The sequence below is a fragment of the Anarhichas minor genome, unplaced genomic scaffold (genome assembly GCF_050575085.1).
Source record: "Anarhichas minor isolate MPS153535 unplaced genomic scaffold, ASM5057508v1 ptg000055l, whole genome shotgun sequence".
Lineage (NCBI taxonomy): Eukaryota > Metazoa > Chordata > Actinopteri > Perciformes > Anarhichadidae > Anarhichas > Anarhichas minor.
Genome location: NW_027466501.1, coordinates 3132501 through 3150943, shown reverse-complemented (window position 1 = coordinate 3150943; position 18443 = coordinate 3132501). Strand labels below are relative to the sequence as shown.

General features: G+C 42.2%; 1 protein-coding gene across 2 annotated transcripts in view; it reads left to right on the top strand.

Moving 5' to 3' along the window:
• Nucleotides 1–18443, top strand: part of LOC142931966 (DENN domain-containing protein 5B-like) — an 80389-nt gene that overhangs the window by 47999 nt on the left and 13947 nt on the right. For both annotated transcript variants that reach the window (XM_076076142.1, XM_076076141.1), the window contains 11 exons: nt 652–839; nt 4997–5587; nt 6951–7182; nt 9873–10023; nt 10856–10946; nt 12342–12473; nt 13685–13837; nt 14976–15057; nt 15179–15260; nt 16786–16914; nt 18412–18443. The exon at nt 18412–18443 is cut by the window's right edge and continues 90 nt beyond it. In XM_076076142.1, coding sequence (XP_075932257.1) covers nt 652–839; nt 4997–5587; nt 6951–7182; nt 9873–10023; nt 10856–10946; nt 12342–12473; nt 13685–13837; nt 14976–15057; nt 15179–15260; nt 16786–16914; nt 18412–18443 — 1863 coding nt within the window. The remainder of the gene's footprint in view (nt 1–651; nt 840–4996; nt 5588–6950; nt 7183–9872; nt 10024–10855; nt 10947–12341; nt 12474–13684; nt 13838–14975; nt 15058–15178; nt 15261–16785; nt 16915–18411) is intronic.

The window sequence follows — 18443 nt, the reverse complement described above, 5'->3', positions numbered from 1 at the left end:
ACTGGAGCACCAAATGTGGATTAATTCACTGCCTGAAATAGTCCCCAACAAATGTCCTCCTGTTTGAGTAATGTTTAATAGAAACTACAGTGACCAGCTTTTAAGTTTTTAGGAAATTGATTTTACTTTCTTCTTTTTTTTAAATATGTGAATTTTTTGTTTTGTTTTGTTTTTAAGGTTTGCATCTTCAGTAGCGATCTTGGGCCTGGGGCTTTTCATGGTACTCAACAACATAATAGAAACAATAAAACAAATAAATAATTGATAAATAACTTATTTTTTTGCCGTTTGTGGTAAATTTAAAAGTAACACTGATTTATTTCACATGAACAGAGCAAGAGCAATAAAGAGGCAATTGACAGCTGATCTCTGGGAAGTTTAGTAAACATGGAATGATATTAATATTTTACATCTAAGATGAAAACGTTAATCTTTAATCAATCAGACTCATTACTGTGCAGCTTTGAAACCACAGAAACTACCATTAAAATGTACGATTACCCGTTCTTTCCCAGGGCTGGAGCACAGGGATAAAGTGCTTCTTCCCTACATGTTCTGTCAGATTTGTGTTCCTACATCCTACAAGAATAAACCATAGAGAGCTTGTAGATTGTCCCCTTATATTCCTATGATCCTTTCTCCTTCTCTCAGACTACCAGCGGTTGATGACCGTGGCCGAGGGCATCACCACCCTGCTGTTTCCCTTCCAGTGGCAGCATGTCTATGTTCCCATTCTGCCAGCCTCTCTCCTCCACTTCCTGGACGCTCCTGTTCCCTACCTGATGGGTCTGCAGTCCAAAGAGGGCGCGGACCGCTCCAAGCTGGAGCTTCCTCAGGAGGTACACAGCCGACCTTATGCTTTGTTAACTCCAGGCCTTGTGTGAACCTTCGGGTTGGGCTTTCTCCGCAGTTCAAGAAAGGCTAGTGTTTTTGTTATTTTAGACATTTTGTATTGATATTATAGTATAGTGATCTTGGCATGTACGTAGATATATCTACAGTCTGTTATCATCACCTCTCACTCCCCCCTCACCCTCCCACTGCTATATCCTCTCCCCCAGGGTCACACAGATCACAGAAAGAAATCAGATGTACACATACAGAAAAATAAAAAGTAATAAGACTAACAATAGTAGTGATAGTAATAATAATAGTAAATAATTAGGGAAAAATAATAATGCTATAAAAATTTATAAAGTAAGTAGGGCTTCAACTATCGGTTATTTTTGCTATTGAATATCTGCAAATCACCCTCTATCAATCTGTCGGTCCACAAAATGTCAGAAAATGGTAAAAAATGTCTGTCCCAGTTTCTAGTCTAAGGCGACGTCCCCAAATGTCTTGCTTTGTCAGTCCAAATATTAAAGATGTCCAGTTCAACATGATACAAAACAGAGAAAAGCAGGATATCTTCACATTTAGGAAGCCAAAAACAGCACCCTCTGACGTATCTGCTTTAGAACGATCAATCGACCACCAAAACAGCTGCCGACCACCCTTCTGTCGATCAGTTGACCAGTCGTTGCAGCTCTTTAAGTAGGTAACAATCAAATACACCCCTATATCTAAAATACTGCAGTGCCTGACATATCTTCAGACATTGTGTTCCAGTTGCCCTTTATGTACAGCATTTGCAATTTATTCATTTAAAGGAAATAAAAGACCCTCAACATAAAAACACAGCCCAGGATTAATCAAAGGTTCTGCTTGATCAACATATCAGATACTTATGCCTATTAGAGATAGTCTGGTTAATAATCATTTCAATCAGGAGAGACTTAATTAGAATTTAACAATAATTTATTACACATGCATAAAACAATTGGACTCCATCCTGAAGTAGGATAATAAAGGGGTAGTGATGCTGAGGTCAGATAAGGCAGAATCCCCCTGGAGGCCAGACACTGGTGGTGGTGATGAAGATGATGATGAGGAGCGTGACTGTGATGCTGACTGGAGGTGACTGGGGTGGAGGAGGGTCACATCTGATTTGAGCTGAAATGACAACTGACAGCAGCAGAGAGGAGAACTTTAACTTTTAACTTTTAAAGTTTGACAGCTACAATGTGATTGGCTTAAGGAAACTGCAGAATCTGGTTGGTTACTTTAAAGTGAACGCCCCCAATCAGCTGATAGAGCAGGGGTATTCAATTAAAATTCAACGAGGTCCATTTAGAGAGAATTTCCTCATGCAAAAGGTCCATCACAATAATGTCTAACTTTCACTATGTTTTAGTTCCATATGTATTGAAATATCCTAACAGTTGTATTAATGTCTGTATGTAGTCAACAACTGACTGTCAAATCAAATAAAGCAAGTTAAATTTAATAATATCTAAACAATATTTATTGTCAGATTTCAAATTGAACTGAATGAATTATGAATAATACATACTCTAATAATAAATAAATGTTCTTCTCTCGTTTTAAGTAAAATAAGGGCTGGATTAAAGAATAAATCACATAACAGAAAGCTTTTGAAAAATGTGACTCTTAAAATAAATAAGAAAAATGACTTTAACTAGATAAAATTCAGTTTAATCAGGTGTGACGTGATGTCACTCAAAAAAGCCACAATATTATATTTTCCTCATTATTTAACTCTGTGGTTGTTGAAACCCCTTGTTTCAGCCTCTCTTTACAGAATTTTTGGGCAGTGAATTCATGTGTTAGGATTCTAATGGATCAATCATATTGGGCTCAGACAGACAGGAAATTGTAAAAAAAAATAGGACAGGGAATTACCTATTGTTCATCTACAAATACACCTTAAGGCGAAGTGGATTTTCATTCTTCTTAATTTCCACTCTTGTCAGACAGTGAGGATGTGACTGGATCTAAACCAGTATTGTGCCCGATGCAGGGTTACGGTTAATTAGTGTGTGTGTGTGTGTGTGTGTGTGTGTTCATGTGTCAAAGCGAGATAAGGCGGAATAAAGCGGAACATCCAGGCTTCCGGCTTCGCTCACATCCCCCCCCCCGACTCCCGGCGCTCGTTAATCTGGCACATTCCGTATGGATGCTAATTATCCCAGCCAGCACAGGAGCACCCACAAGGCCCATCGTGCCTCTCCTCCCCTCCTCCTCCCGCACACCGGGATCTCCCCTCCCCACCTCCCCAAAGCCCACTCAGACTGGCGGATCTCCCTGTGTTGCTGAATGATCCTTTGAAGTGGCTGTGACCTAGAAATGGGCTGATGATGAAAGAAGCAGAGGGAACTACGGATGTAATTGTTGAATTAATGCCAGACAGTGTTTGTCCTTCTGAACCCTGTACTTCAATCCATGTCTTCTTTTTTTTACGTCATATCAAATGATAACACTGTTACGTTTTCTTTGCAGAGAAGATTATGTGACACTGTTATCATCCCTTTTCTATATTTTTCTCCTCTTTTCTCTCATTGTGCGTATGCAATTATTCCTAGTGGGCTTTAGATTCAAACTAGGGCAACATTTCTGGAGACAAAAAGGCTTCTGATATGCAGAGTTTGTTTGACTTCTTTTTTTTATTATTTTTTGGCATTTTAGCCTTTATTTGACAGAGTAGAGGCAGAGCGGAAACAGGGAAGGTGGTATGAAATGCAACCAAGGCTGGAATCGAACCTGGGATCACTAAAAGTGCTGTAACGATACATGTCATCATTCACCGATTCATACACTGACGGCTGGGGCTACCATGCAAGGTGCCACCTGCCCATCAGGACTAACTAACCCTTAATATGGGGTTAAGTGTCTTGCCCAAGGACGCATCGACATGGCAAGCGCTCTAACCGCTAACCCTAACTTTGGCTACCAAGCCGCTCCTGCTTGAGTTTTTGTATCATGTTTTTGAATGTCTCCTCCAACATCTGGTGGTGGCTGAACAACCTCAGCCTTTACAAAGGATATTATCCCCTAAACAATGTCCATGTTTGATGATGATTGGTTTTTCGTCTTCAGTCTTCTGACAATATAGCTATATATATATATATATATATATATATATATATATATATATATATATATATATATATATATATATATATATATATATATATATATATATATAGTTTTCTTCTACGAGATAAAATAAGTCGGTTAATACCCCTCTGGTGAATTTAGAAGCTTTTACTTGTCTTAAAAAAGGCGGTTGCTAACAAGTGTCTAAATATAACGAGAGAACACTAGTCCTCCTTTATGACATGAAGTCATGTGACCATGATGTAGTTCCTTTATTTCCAACTTTTAGCTAATTACTTCTGTTGATTGCATTTACGCTTCAGAATTCATAAAATATCTTGCTGAACAAAACTTTTCAGTATCATAAATAATTGTTTGCCACACCGATTTTATTTTCCGCAATAATCCAGAATCCAATGTAAAAATCCCATTGTCTTTTTCTCAAGGGAACCAGTGTGATGCTAACTTCTGGGTTGGCCCCTTCAAAATACGTCATCCTTGCAGCACCTTATTGCATTGCAACCTTATAGGCAGCCCATATATGGTTGTTGGAGATTCCACCAGCACTTGAACACACCACGCACAGGGGTCCAACCTTCAGATTTCAATCTGGAGGTTTTCTATCACTCTCTATCTGTGTTATCTGGCATGTGTACGTCACATGGGTGGTTTTGAGAGGTTTAGAGTATAATCAGGTCTTACTTTGATCCCATATGAGGGTGTGATGCTAACTCCATTATGTCAGATTTAGGTTGATATCCGACAATGCGCTATTATCAATCACACACTGACCTACATTATCTGTACTCCACATGTCCGAGCCCCCGTCATTCCTCCTAAAACCGATTTGCCCTCAATATGACTCCTGATAATACCCTCACTCTACACCTCCTCCTTCTGTCAGTGGCACCCAAAGGATCTTTTCATGCTTTGTCTGTGATGTAGACATTTGGTTTAGTTTTTTTGGTACCAAAAATGTCAGTAATATCAATTTATATGGATGATTGTCTATTCCTGAGCTCAATTGTTGTAGTATTAAAATGTGTCCCGGTCCCAGGCCAACCTGTGTTTTGTGGATATTGACAACCACTACATCGAGCTTCCAGAGGACTTTCCCCAGTTCCCCAACAAGACCGAGTTCATCCAGGAGCTCAGCGAGGTGCTGCTTAGCTTCGGCATCTCCGCCAACACGGGGGCCCCACCGCGGACCCGCACCAGTCCCGGTTGCGCTCCCGGCAGCACCCCCTCCACCCCAGCTAGGGAGCGCAAGACCGTCTCTCTGCGGCAGCTGGAGGACGACGGGCGCAACGGCAACCTCGCAGGGGACGAGCTGGCCGTGCTGGAGCTGCTGCAGGGGAACGCCACCCTGGAGAGACTGCAGGCGCTCACCAAGCGCACCGGGGTGACCGTGGCCCGCGTGGACGCCCTGAGGGCCGGGGTGAGAGCTCAGGGCACCGAGGGGCAAGGGGGCCGGACGGCCGCAGAAGAGGAGGAGCTGAGGAACGCCAAGCTGAACGTCCAGCTGCGGGAGGTGTTCGCCAGCCGCTTCACTACCATGTTTGCCGACTATGAAGCCTTCGTCATCCAGAGTGCTCCAGACCTGGAGTCCTGGCTCACCAACAGGGAGCAGATGCACAACTTTGATAAGGTGACTAAATCTGCACAAAAAAACCCACTTCTTTCTGTACTAGATGTGTTTTTTAAGGGTGCTCCGATCAGGATTTTTGGAGCTGTTAACCTATTGTTGGAAGCATGTCAGCCAATACAGATCACAGGGTCTATTTGAAGCCTATTTATAATGGTGGATTTTTTTCAAATTAAGAGATGAGAAAGTACCATGAAACTGTTTATTTGCTGTCAGGCAATATGTAAAACATATTCCACTCTCTCTCATTAGCCTCTTTTATCCAGAGATCCCACTATACTGCTGTAAAGTAGATCCCACATTACATCGACTTTGCCGAAGTTGTGATGTATAACACAACAGCTTCATCGTTTATTTTTTGTGTGTGTGTGTGTGTGTGTGTGTGTGTGTGTGTGTGTGTGTGTGTGTGTGTGTGTGTGTGTGTGTGTGTGTGTGTGTGTGTGTGTGTGTGTGTGAGAGATGCTGGTGATCCCTTTTACACAGACGTCAATTCAGCTCTGTGACTACCTCCACTGCCGGCTTAGCGGCGGAGCAACAACGCCGTGCGCCCCCCTCCCATTATGTGTCCTTACCTTTTGTACAGAACAGCGAGGGTAAAAGGGACTTTAGAGACACGTCTCAAAACTCCAGTGAAGCTATTTCAGCGGTATATAGAGAAATTGTCCCACTATGCTTTGTGGTTCTTCTAATTGGTCTTTACAAAGACCACCGGTCAAACCATTTTGAACGAATATCGGTGGATCGGTGGCAGATCCTTCAGAGCACTCTTACTTTTTTAAATATTTTATATTTTATACTAGCACATCCACTGCCTGCTGGTTCTTGTACTTCATCCACATTAAATTGAATTTTAAAACTGGATTTACCTGTAAAAAATGTCTTGCGCCTGCAAAACTGTGCATCCCGGCCACAGCAGTAGGAAGGAAAGCCCTGTTATCGACTACACTGTGTTTCAATACAGTCCAACTCACAATTTCATTTGTCTCATTAACATATTACAAACAGCTGAATGAGCGGCATTAAGTGATTTGATAGGTCGTAATCCTGTTAACTAAGTGAACCACACTGTGTGAATATCTCTGTTGCTGACTATATTGATGTTTAAAATTAATGATTACAATAAATTAATAAAGTTTACTTCTTAAAGGCAGGGTTAGTAATCTTGAATAACTACCAAGAGTATGCCAGATTAAAAAAATGATCCAACCTAAAAACTCTTCCCAGTGTTGCTAACTCTTCATTCACACTCCAAACTTCCTGTATTTGTCTATAGGAGCAAATGGGTGACCACAATTATTGAATCGGCGGTACATCCTTTTTGTTCTTGACTTTAATTTGCCTGAATGTATATACATTTCTCCTCCAGGCCTCGTTCTTGTCCGACCAGCCGGAGCCCTACCTCCCCTTCCTCTCCCACTTCATTGAGACGCAGATGTTTGCCACCTTCATCGACAACAAGATCATGTCCCAGTGGGAGGACAAGGAGCCGCTGCTCCGCGTCTTTGACGGCCGCATCGACAAGGCCCGCCTCTACAACGTCCGTGCTCCCAGCCTCCGGTCCTCCAGCTACCAGAGGTGCTCCATCCTCAAGGAGTCCGGTAAGCTCAGCAGGGAGAGACGCGAGTTTTTACTTCACTTGATTAAACATGAAACATGATTAGAATTGTAACAAACGTGGTTGGAAGGACCTATCAATCAGGATGGTAGATGTTTGAATCGGCAGCAGGTAAAGACCTCACTCATCAGCGTGCTGCACATGTCTGTCCGTCCTTCAAAGCATGCTGGTCGTCCATTAGCCGACGTCAGACAGGATTGCACCGCGCCATGCAATTTAAAAACACACACAAACACTCGTCTTCTATCTCCCTGTCTCCTCCTCCGTTCCTCCTCCCCCTCTCGTCTCTCATTTTAGCGTAGCTCTTGCCGGTGACCAGAAAAAACATACTTTTCACTTCTCTACAACCCGACACTGCAAACACTCCATCAATCTCTGTCTCTCTCTCTCACACACACAAGCACAAGCACACACTCTCTGACACCGTCTTACTGCTAGAGTGTTTGCTCAGGCCTGTATTTTCTTAGTTAGTGCTGCGTGTGTTTTCCCTCTGTTAAGCCTTTAATTGGTGCTGAATGTGCAGAGTGAGGCAGGAGGTCTGACTCCGGACTGACTCAGAGAGGTGGAGGCCAACAGGGAATAAATGACAGAATTTGATATTATGGAATGGTATGAATTCATACTGAAACACTTTTATAAGCTGTTACATAATGATATGTTTGATATATCAGACAGATGACGGACAATTGAAAACACAGCTATGTCTGTAGCTATTCATGACAGTAGAGCAGACAGTGATTGTATCAGCTAGTTTGGCTCTGGTTGGAATGATCATTTTCACCCAGACTCCTTCCCTGCATTCTTTCAGTGTGTATGTGCGCGTGTTGATGTTGAGCTTTTCATTGACATCTGCAATTAAAGCTCAACGAGCCCACACTGTTTCATGCTAATGGAACGAGCGATGTTGAGCTTTAATCGCAGATGGCGAGCTCATTTGGGGGCGATGGTGCGTGCAGGTAGCCAATCACTCAGACAATAGGCCGCCTGCCTTCCCCTGTGGAAGACTCGCTCTGGTGCCCTCGCTCGCTGTTCACTCCAGAACTGAGATTGATACTGCAGCTCCTGTCTGGGTTCAGTCACACACAAAACCGGTTCAATGTTCAAGCATGCAGGGCAACATAACCTAGACAACAAGCAGCTGCAGACAGACGGTCGGCCGATGATAATAATAGTGTGATAAGAGAAGATAAAGCAGGTGACGGAAACAGAGGGAAGAGTCAGTTTGGATCCCTGGGGTTAGAGAGGGAGTAGTGAATGGGTCAGACACAGTGTGCATAACCGCTCATGTTTGTCAGGTCTAGGTTTACATGGCTGTCTCTTCAAGCTCAGTCCCACAATGCATTTGAAACGTTTACTCTGTGTTTGTCGTGCGTTTGTAATTGTTGGACGTCGTTCCTTGTACCTACTGAGAACCAGGAACAAGTTTGGTTAATCGTTTTTACCATGTGAAAGGTTTAGCGATGTTGCGGTGTTCTCTGATCTCAGTAATTATGTTTGTTGAGTACAATATTATATCATCACAGTAACTGATTTTAAAAAAGAGACGTAAATAAGACCCAAGTTACTACAAATGGAATTATGCATTTGATTTTCTCTGCGTCAACTTTCTATGATTATATGGACTGTAAAATTACCACTAAACTTATACTAATTGTTCCTTTTCATATTCCTGTTTAGCATTATTTCAGACTTGACAAAGCTCCTCCAGAGCCACAGAGGACTTAAAACAAGTGTTTTTTAAAGTCTGGTAAGACTCACCATCTCAAGTCAGTAGAGGAAACTGACCCTGATGTGTAAAAACAGGTGTACACCAGGGGTTTTTCATTCAAATTCAAAGAAAAAGGTCAGAAACTCATAATGTCTAAATTGTGTCTTACAGCCCACCCCTACATCTATCAAATACAATCAACAAAGTACATTTCCATATGAGATTAAACAATATTTATTTTAAATTTCCGAAGGAGTAACATACAGACACATTGACCTTGTATGGCACTTGCATATAAAAAACTATGCGTAGCCCTTTTTATCTTTTTTTTTTTTTTTTTTTCTTACGTTTTCCTTTCCTAGGGAGAGAAATGGGTGAAATGAAGTGACCGCATCTTGGCTTGAATGGAGTTAGTGTAATTTCTCATGCACACGTGTAGCTCACTGGTGAGCCTGGAACCAGACTTGGCGTTGCTGTAGATCGGCACAAACACGGTCGGGGTGTGTTGTGCTGCTTTGGTTAAACCAAAGAGAAAAGAATCTGTAGTCAGAAAGTAGCTTCATCTCTCACAGATGTTGGCTAGATGTTCCCTCTAGCCAACTGTCTATGCACAGTAAACAATCGATTTGATTGGGTCAATTGAGTGAAGCTATTAACCGTATTAACTGGATTAGCAGCATCTGCGATTTATAGCAGTGACCATTGGAGAAAAACAAAACAACACTCAGTGAAGATTTATTTTCTTTATTCATGAATTCGTCAAACATTGGTCACGGATCCCGATAGAACCGTCACTCAGTCTGGGTCCGGACCGCGGTCCACTTTTTGGTGATGCCACGTGTATGCAATTCCCCATTTCCCTTAAATACCGTGACTATAACTAGACTCCTCCACCAGCTACATTCAGTTTTGCTCCCTGTGACTATGATCTTTGCGTGAGTGTTGAATTGTGTCTCCCCCTACAGCTCAGGCCATCGAGCAGCGGCTGATGAAGATCGACCACACCGCCATCCACCCGCACCTGCTGGACATGAAGATCGGTCAGGGCAAATACGAGCAGGGATTCTTCCCCAAACTGCACGTCGACGTGCTCAACACGGGGCCGACCAGTAACAAGTGAGTCCACATTCCACATCGGGATTAAAATCCACACACTAAAGTGGCAGATGAAGTCAGCACTTCAGACCAACACCAGACTGATTTTGACACTGATGCTTTACGTCATGCTTCGTGATTGGTGTGAAAAATCTTACTTTGTTTGCTGTATTTTAGAATGGACTGAATCAGTCAGAGCTACAATACTAAGTGCATCGTTCAGCAAGGAAATAACTTGAAGTGAACGTGTGCTTTGACACAGGATCTAATAAAACGGAAATAATATAAGTTATTTATTCTTTCTGTGCGGCCCGGTACCAAATGACCCACGGACCGGTACCGGTCCGCGGCCCGGTGGTTGGGGACCGCTGCTATAACGGACTGTTGAGAGTAGAGAGATGACTAGAAAAGAGGGAGAGAGATGGGGAATGACATGCAACAAAGGCTCCTGGTCAAACATTAATCAGAAATGCAGTTTCCTCAATCTGATCTGCTTATGTTTCATTTTGAACAGAACCAGCCTTGCTGTTTCCCCCTTTATGCTAAGCTAGGCTAACCACGTCCTGACTCCAGCTGTGTACTTAAATATTTGGAGATACGCTTTTTGACTCGTATTCTCGTATCTCTCTTAAAAACGAAATTGAGTATTGTTATTCACCAAAATGTTGAACTCCTTCCTTAAAGTGCATCAAACAGAAGGGTCATGGAGAAAGAAATGATTTGATAACCTCTATCTTGTATTTGGTTCAGAGGAAGGTAGATTCTGTGAATGGCAATGCGTTAATGAATTGTATTTCGAAGGGCTTTGAAATCTTTTTGGAACTGGTCTAATGACACATTGTTTGAACTGCAGGTGGTCTCACAGGACGGCGACAGCTCAGCGAAGGAAAGACCGTCACAGACAGCAAACGGAGCATCTGGGCCTCGACAACGACCTGAAAGAGGTAGAAAAACCTCCTCGCAACCGTCCCATAACCTGCCCCGTTGCCTCCTCTGTTCTCTAACGCTATGTATCGTACAAGCACGTCGTTATTTTCTCTGTTTGTCTCATGGCGTCATATTTTTGTTGGTTTTCGTTCTGCATCTGAATTTTCTGTTGGTTTCTGTTTGAGCTTTCTTTGTCATCCTTTTTGGGAAACTTCATGTGCATGCTGCCTTCTGTTGTCCTCTCCATTCTGCTCTTTTGTTCCTGTCCTCTCCTGTCTGTTTGTGTGTCCTGTTCCTGTCGGTCCGGGGGTTCGGGTCGTACCCTTCTTCCTCCTCCTCCTCCTCCTCCTCAGCAGGTGGAGGGCTGTCTGGTCCTGCAGAACTCCATGGCGTTTTGGGAGTGGGACAAAGCGTCCCCTCCGCCTATCAAACCACCTAAAAAATCCGCCTCTGCGTCCTGCCTGGTATGTGGAGGAGCTGCCTGTGTTGTGGACTTCCTCTGTCAGACCCCTCCACCCCATACCGACCTCACACTCACTGAAGCAGCAGTGGTTGGGGGGAGCAGTTTAATCCAGCTCTGATGTGGTGTACTGACAGTGAACCGTAAACAGTCACGGGCGATATCAATGACATGAAATTGTTCTGGATTACATGGATGCATTGTTTTCCTGTCAATGCCTAGTGCTCAGGTCAGCAACCTGAGTCCACTGTGGGAATGGCGGACTCCGCCACTACCAATAAAAACTACTACTATAGAGAGAGATAACTAGTGAAAGTAAATACATAGAATTGCTACTGCAGAAAATATGTCTAACATAAAGAGATTATCAAAAGTAGGGTTTAATTTTATGATAATAACTTTTATATAATTTTATATATTAATATTATAACTTTAAAGGTACTAAATTTGATATTCAGAGCATTAATATAGCATCAAACAGCTATTTATCGGGTCAGGCCTAATCTGGTTCGGACAAAAAAAATCTATATTTAATTAATCATTATTGCAGCCTAAAATCACACCAGGCCAGACCAGGCCCTCAGAAGTTTTCTGAGCTGAAAAAAAACTAAAATGAATCAAAGAAAGAGCAGTTGGAAAGTTCTTATTTTGAGGAAGCACTCTGAGCTATGGAACATTGTGGAAAATATCTGGTACTTCAGTTCTGGCTTCAGTGGGAAGTCAACTCACCAAACCCCCCAACACTCCCACTCCTTCTTAAAGGACGCCCCGGCTTTCACTCTTCTCCTGTGTCACACCCTTTCCTCTTAACTCACACCAATTCTTTGAGTTGGATTTTCACATCTTGTCACTTACAGCTGATTGATGTTTGTCTGATGGACCTTTTAGTGTCTGCGCTATAGATAAAGCATTTTTCTCCAGAGCTCACTAACCAGTTCCGTTTGATCTCCAGAAATACATGCAGGAGGCCCGCAGCCTGGGGAAGAACCTCCGGCAGCCCAAACTGTCTGATCTGTCTCCTGCCGTCATCGCCCAGACCAACTGGAAGTTTGTGGAGGGGCTGCTCAAGGAGTGTCGCATGAAGGTGAAACATACGACAACAGCATGTCCCTGCACTTAGAGACAACCTGTGATCAGTGACCTCCTGACACCTTTACTTACTCACACACACAGTCACAAACCCAAAGCTTTGAGGGGAATCATCCCTCATGAATGATGCATGATGGGAGAGACAAAGGTATAAGGCTCGTTCGAGAACTGCTTCTTGCCTGGAAAGTAGACGAGAGCAGGCGGCAGCAGCAGGGGGCGTTGACAAAAAACTGCCGCCTTCAAAGAATAAACAGGAAGTCAAAAGAAACAGTCACTTCCCGTTAGATCTGATCTGTAGGCCACTTGTAGTCTACAGATCTCGTTAGGATTCATGTGTGTTTGTTAATATATATTTATGTGGAAATGTGCGTGTTTCTGCATTGTATGCTATCCTTTGTTCTTTTTATGTCTGCCTGTAAAACACTTTGCTGCTCGTTGTGATATGTGTTAAATATAAATAAGCTTTATTATTGTCGACCACATAAGATAGGTTTTTAGATTAAACCTTTCTTACACAACATGAGACTAATAGCCAACAATCTAAGAGCCAATCAGCTTTCTGATCGGGCGAGAGCCATGCGTTTCCCATCATGCTTTGGGTCATGCAGTCGGTGGAGAGCAACTGCGGCGCCTGGCTCTAAAATCTGTGGCCGCCTCGCTCTTGTGAGGTTATCGTCGACCACGTGTTCATGACGCGAAAAGCAAAAGCTCCCCCTATCGACGCCAGTCACTGTCACTTTAAACCAAAGTTGATATCAGACACATGGAAACATCCTCTTTGTAACTGGAACCAATGAAATTGTGGTCATAATTACGATAAATAGTGCTACTGGTATGAGACATACATTGCTAATAGACTCAGCTATTGTAATAGTTGTTTATAGTTTGCATTGCATATTAAAATACCTCTTGGTAGACTTTATAATTTGACTTATTACATTACTTATTTATTTAGATTTTCAGTCATCTGTTTATGTATTTTCTGGATTGTTCAGGCTCGTCATTTTTTCAAATAAGTGAGTTTGAATTAGAATGATTGACAAATTCTCTCTGCATCTTGGAAATATTTAGTTTGAAGCATAGTGTTATGTTGTGCACCAGAGTACACTGGAATTATTCAGCAAGATTAATAATTCCTAGAACTCTAAAGCCTTTAAGCCATATAGTTATCAGTGTGTGGGTGTGTGCGCGTGTGTGTGTGTTCAGACCAAGCGTATGCTGGTGGAGAAGATGGGCCAGGAGGCGGTAGAGCTGGGCCACGGTGATGTCAACATCACTGGACTGGAGGAAAACACTCTGATCGCCAGCCTGTGTGACCTGCTGGAGAGGATCTGGAGCCACGGGCTGCAGGTCAAACAGGTCAGCACACACACATACACTGAAAGGGATAGTTTGGATATTTAGAAGTGGGGATGTATGAGGTGCATATCTGTAGTTAGCGTATTACCTACGGTAGGTTGGGTTTGGAGACACAGACAGGAGTACCAGCACGGGAGTTAAGCGATGTACTGCTGTGGACGTATTTTAGACAGCTATAAAATCTATATCAGTTTAAGTGTACGCAGTATTTGGAATACTTTAGGCTGGGGTACTCCGGTAGCTCACCTGGTAGAGCATGCACCACATGTACCAAGGCCAAATCCTTTCCTTGCTGCATGTCGTCTCCTCTCTCTCTCCCTCTCCCCCTTTCCTGTCTATCTCTATCAAATAAAGGCAAAAGGGCAAAAAAAAGTATCTAAAAGAATAATTTCACCGCTTCCATTTCCGAGGAGGAACTGAAGCCGTTATCTATGTTCTCTTCAAAGCCACAAGACTCCTTTGACAAAAAAAGTAATTTAACCACGCAGAACCCTGAGTATGGTCTACCACCGCCTCGATCGGTTAGTTTGTTTGTGTTATTAATTCAGATTCACGAAAGTCACACAATAACACAAGCAAACTAACCGATCGAGGCAGCGGTAGTCCAGCAACTCTTGTGTTCTGGGAGGTAAAATTGCTGTTTTTACCAATGGAGTCTGGTGCCTTTTGAAAAGAGCATAGATAACGGCTTCAGTTCCCCATCAGAAAGGGCTGTCTGACAGCAAGGTATAGCGATGACAATATTCTAAATATAGCGTACACTTAAACTGATATAGATTTTTTTATCTGTCTAACATACGTCCACAGCATTACATTACTTTGATCCCATGCTGGTTCTCCTGTCTGTTTCTCCAAACCCCATATACTGTGGGTAATACACTGACTATGGAGAAGTACCTCATACAACCCTACTTCTAAACAGATTTATAATAAACACAATCTGATGGCACACACACCCACCCATGCTGTCAGTATAAACACACTGTGGTTAATCAGGTTTGTATGATCATATTGGATATTGAGGCTAAGAGGTTATTGACTGAAAAATCCTCTTTGTGTGTGTATAATCTTCCTCTTCATCAGTGAATGCATTAGCTGTCTTTACGTGTGCCTTGATTCTGGTTCTCTGACCTCTCAGGGGAAGTCGGCCCTGTGGTCCCACCTGCTGCACTACCAGGCCCGAGAGGAGAAGCTGGAGCAGCAGCAGGCAGAGTCACCAGGTAACACAGACACACACACACACACACGCACACACAGTCACACAAACTGTCTGTCCTGCATTACCTAAAACACATCTCTGATTTTAACAAAGCCATTATATCTTATGTTATTCTTCAACAGTGTCAAATGTTCCTGAGAGGAGGAAGTCCGACTGTTCCGTAGCAATGCCGTCTCTACGCGTGTCCCTCATACAGGATATGAGGTACGTGCTGCTGTCCTCTAGCGATGGCAGGAGGACACTGGCCTGCAGAAACAGCCTCAGTAGCACACTGCTGGTTAACTACAGACAGTAGTCCATTCTGGGTTCAATACAATTTAAAGGTTAATTTTATGGACAATTACAGAAACATAGTTCATACTTGCAGTATTTCAGAAATACCCATGTGAAAACATAAACCGCTTCCTGACCCCTCAGAATCAGAGAACAAGCTCTTCTTTCTAAAGCTGCATCTTCGCACTGACCATTTAGTAAATTCCAGAAATTATTGTGAACTATTTCCATTAATCTTTTCATTTTTCAAGTAAAAAAGCCAGACATTCTCCATTTGTCAGATGTGTCGATTCATTGCTAGTCTTTGTTTTCTGTGGTAGTAAAATATACACGTTCGGGTTTTTTGATTGTTTGTCAGACAAAACAAGATATTTGAACACCTTTTACCTCTGATATTTTACAGACCAAACAGTTAACAGATACATTGAGAAGATTACATTATTGGCTACCTTCTTGCTTTTACCATTCCATCTCTAATACGCCACCATCCTCACATATAACATGTATGTAATAAAGAACTGGATACGGTGTTCCAAGATGGCACCCCAAAGACAGTTGTTGACTATGTTTTTCAGGTTTCCTGAGGCTTTTGTGTTTTCAGGGCCAATAAAAAGCCATGCTGAGCAACATGATACCAGAAGCTGAAGCAACATGCCCACAACTTGTATTATTTTAACTAAGAACTGTTGTTTGAGAATTAAGACCTAATATATACAACATTTTGAAAATACAAAGAGTAATTTTGGGGTGTTTGTGACACTCCGAAAATAGTTTCACATCTATTTCTTCTTTACTGGTTGTAATTCTGTAACTGTGACCACTATGCTGAAAAGAAAATGCTGAACTGCCTGTCACTGGGGTTCTTTGATACGTAGCACAGAAAAACCCTGTTTCCCTAGGTGTTGTTGAGAGGCATTCTGGGAGATTTAAGAATCATGTCAAGTTCATTTTGTTTACATAGTTCAAAATCAGGGTTTCTAGTTCAAAATGGGATTCACATGGTTTTGGCGTAGAGCCTGGCTACTTTGCAAACTACTTTTCACGTAGATGTTTGTTTCTTAGTTTGTTTATGGAACAAAGAAAGAAAGATCTACGTGAACTAAATTAATGTAAAAACCAAGAAGAGCAAGTTTACAACAGGACATACAATAAGTTTTGTATATGCAGTAGACAGGAGTAGCAGTGGTAGAATTATACAAACAGAATTGTAATATTACGTAACATATAGTGAATATTGTAAGTATTAATACTGCAAAAAGTAAAGAACAGTCTGACTCTCCTCTTCAGACTGACTGAAGTAAAGGCTGAAACCAGCAGGTTCATGTTAAATTACAGTAGTTTATTACTAAGAGTCACTGATCATCAGGGTGATGAGGGTGGACTTTTATGGCGGTGTGTCCATTTTTACGAGCCTTCATCCATCTGTCTTCTGTCCCTCCATTGTCGGTCTCCTCAGGCATATCCAGAGCATGTCCGAGATAAAGACAGACGTGGGACGAGCGAGGGCCTGGATCCGCCTGTCTCTGGAGAAGAAGCTGCTCTCTCAACACCTTAAACAGCTGCTGTCCCGACACGCCTTAACCAAGTGAGCACACATGTGATCAACTCTCACACACACACACACACTTGCTCTGTGCTTTTGGTAAGGGTGAGATTGATTTCCGTGTTCTGAGATGCAGCCATTCTAATATCATTGCATGTCCCAAAAGATGAGTTATTGTAAACCAATCACACCAATATGCGAATCAAAACAAAATTAATTTATATCAAATGTGTGAAGACATTTATCCAGCTTTTAGACTCGATATTTGCAGTTCTTCTGTAGGTGTTATTAAATCTCTTTCTCCTCCACCTCGTGGGAGACGGTTGCTCTTCATCGGACCAGACACGTTTTAATTTGTCTTTTCTCTTGTGAAAGTGAAACTTATTGTTTGAAAATACTTCAGATAAAGCATAAACCTCACCATTGTTTGGCTTGTCCAAATAAGCTTTCAAGTGTGCTGTCCATAGACTGTATTAAAAGAGTAGATGTAGCCTCAGGGTCTGAAAAGTGAAGCCAATGCGGAAGTGCCTCAAAATTGCATTATTCCTACTGAACCAGCAGGGGGCGACTCCTCCGGTTGCAAAAAGAAGTCTGGTTGTATAGAAGTCTATGAGAAAATGACTCTACTTCTCACATGATTTATTCCCTCAGTAAACATTGTAAACATGAGTTTATGGTCTCAATCTCTAGTTTCAAGTCTTCTTCAATACAGCATGATGTTCAGTTAGTAAATTATGGTCTATTTAGAGTCAAATAGACCATAAAGCAGGGTATGCTTTAGGGTGGGGCTACCTTGTGATTGACAGTGGCTCAGTGGTAGAGAGCTCGTTCTTCAGTCAGATCGGCGGTTCGATCCTCAGCTCTGCTAGTCCATGTCGATGTGTCCTTGGGCAAGACACTTAACCCCAAATTGGTCCCAAATGCTGTGCATGTCCTGCTCTGCCAAATGACAGGAGAAAGTGATATTAATACATGCATTAGATGCTTTGTCTACAAGCCACCAAATTATTAGAGAAATGTCATATTATTTATGAATGAAGTGCTGTTATCCAATTCAGAATCTTCAAATTCAAAAAAGTGGAAAATATACTCCAGCCCACCACATGAAGCTGACCACCCTGGATAAATTGTTCCCTTTCATACATAAATCATGCCTGATGAACAAAACTAAGTACTTTAGTTTGAAGTATAAGTCCAGGCTTATGTTGGTACTGCAGCACTGTCCTCATAATCTCAATGAAAAATGAAGAATACCTTGAAAAATGTTTGCAGTTTTACATAATATAAACCATAGTCTTTTTTTATCACAGAAATGATCTTAATACAATTTGAATGAAAAAAACACCAAGAAAAGACACTTCTCTCTGGTTTACTTACTGATACATGGCTGTCCATTACCAGCAGCTGACCCAACATGAAAAGGTATCCAAACTCAAGACTGAGGCAAGTTCTTCAAACAGTAAAGAAAAGGGGCGGAGTTTGAACAGCAGATGATGATATTCTAAAGTGAACCTAACCTGGCTGTGTGGTGTCCTACAGGAAGCTCTACAAGCGCTACGCCTTCCTGCGCA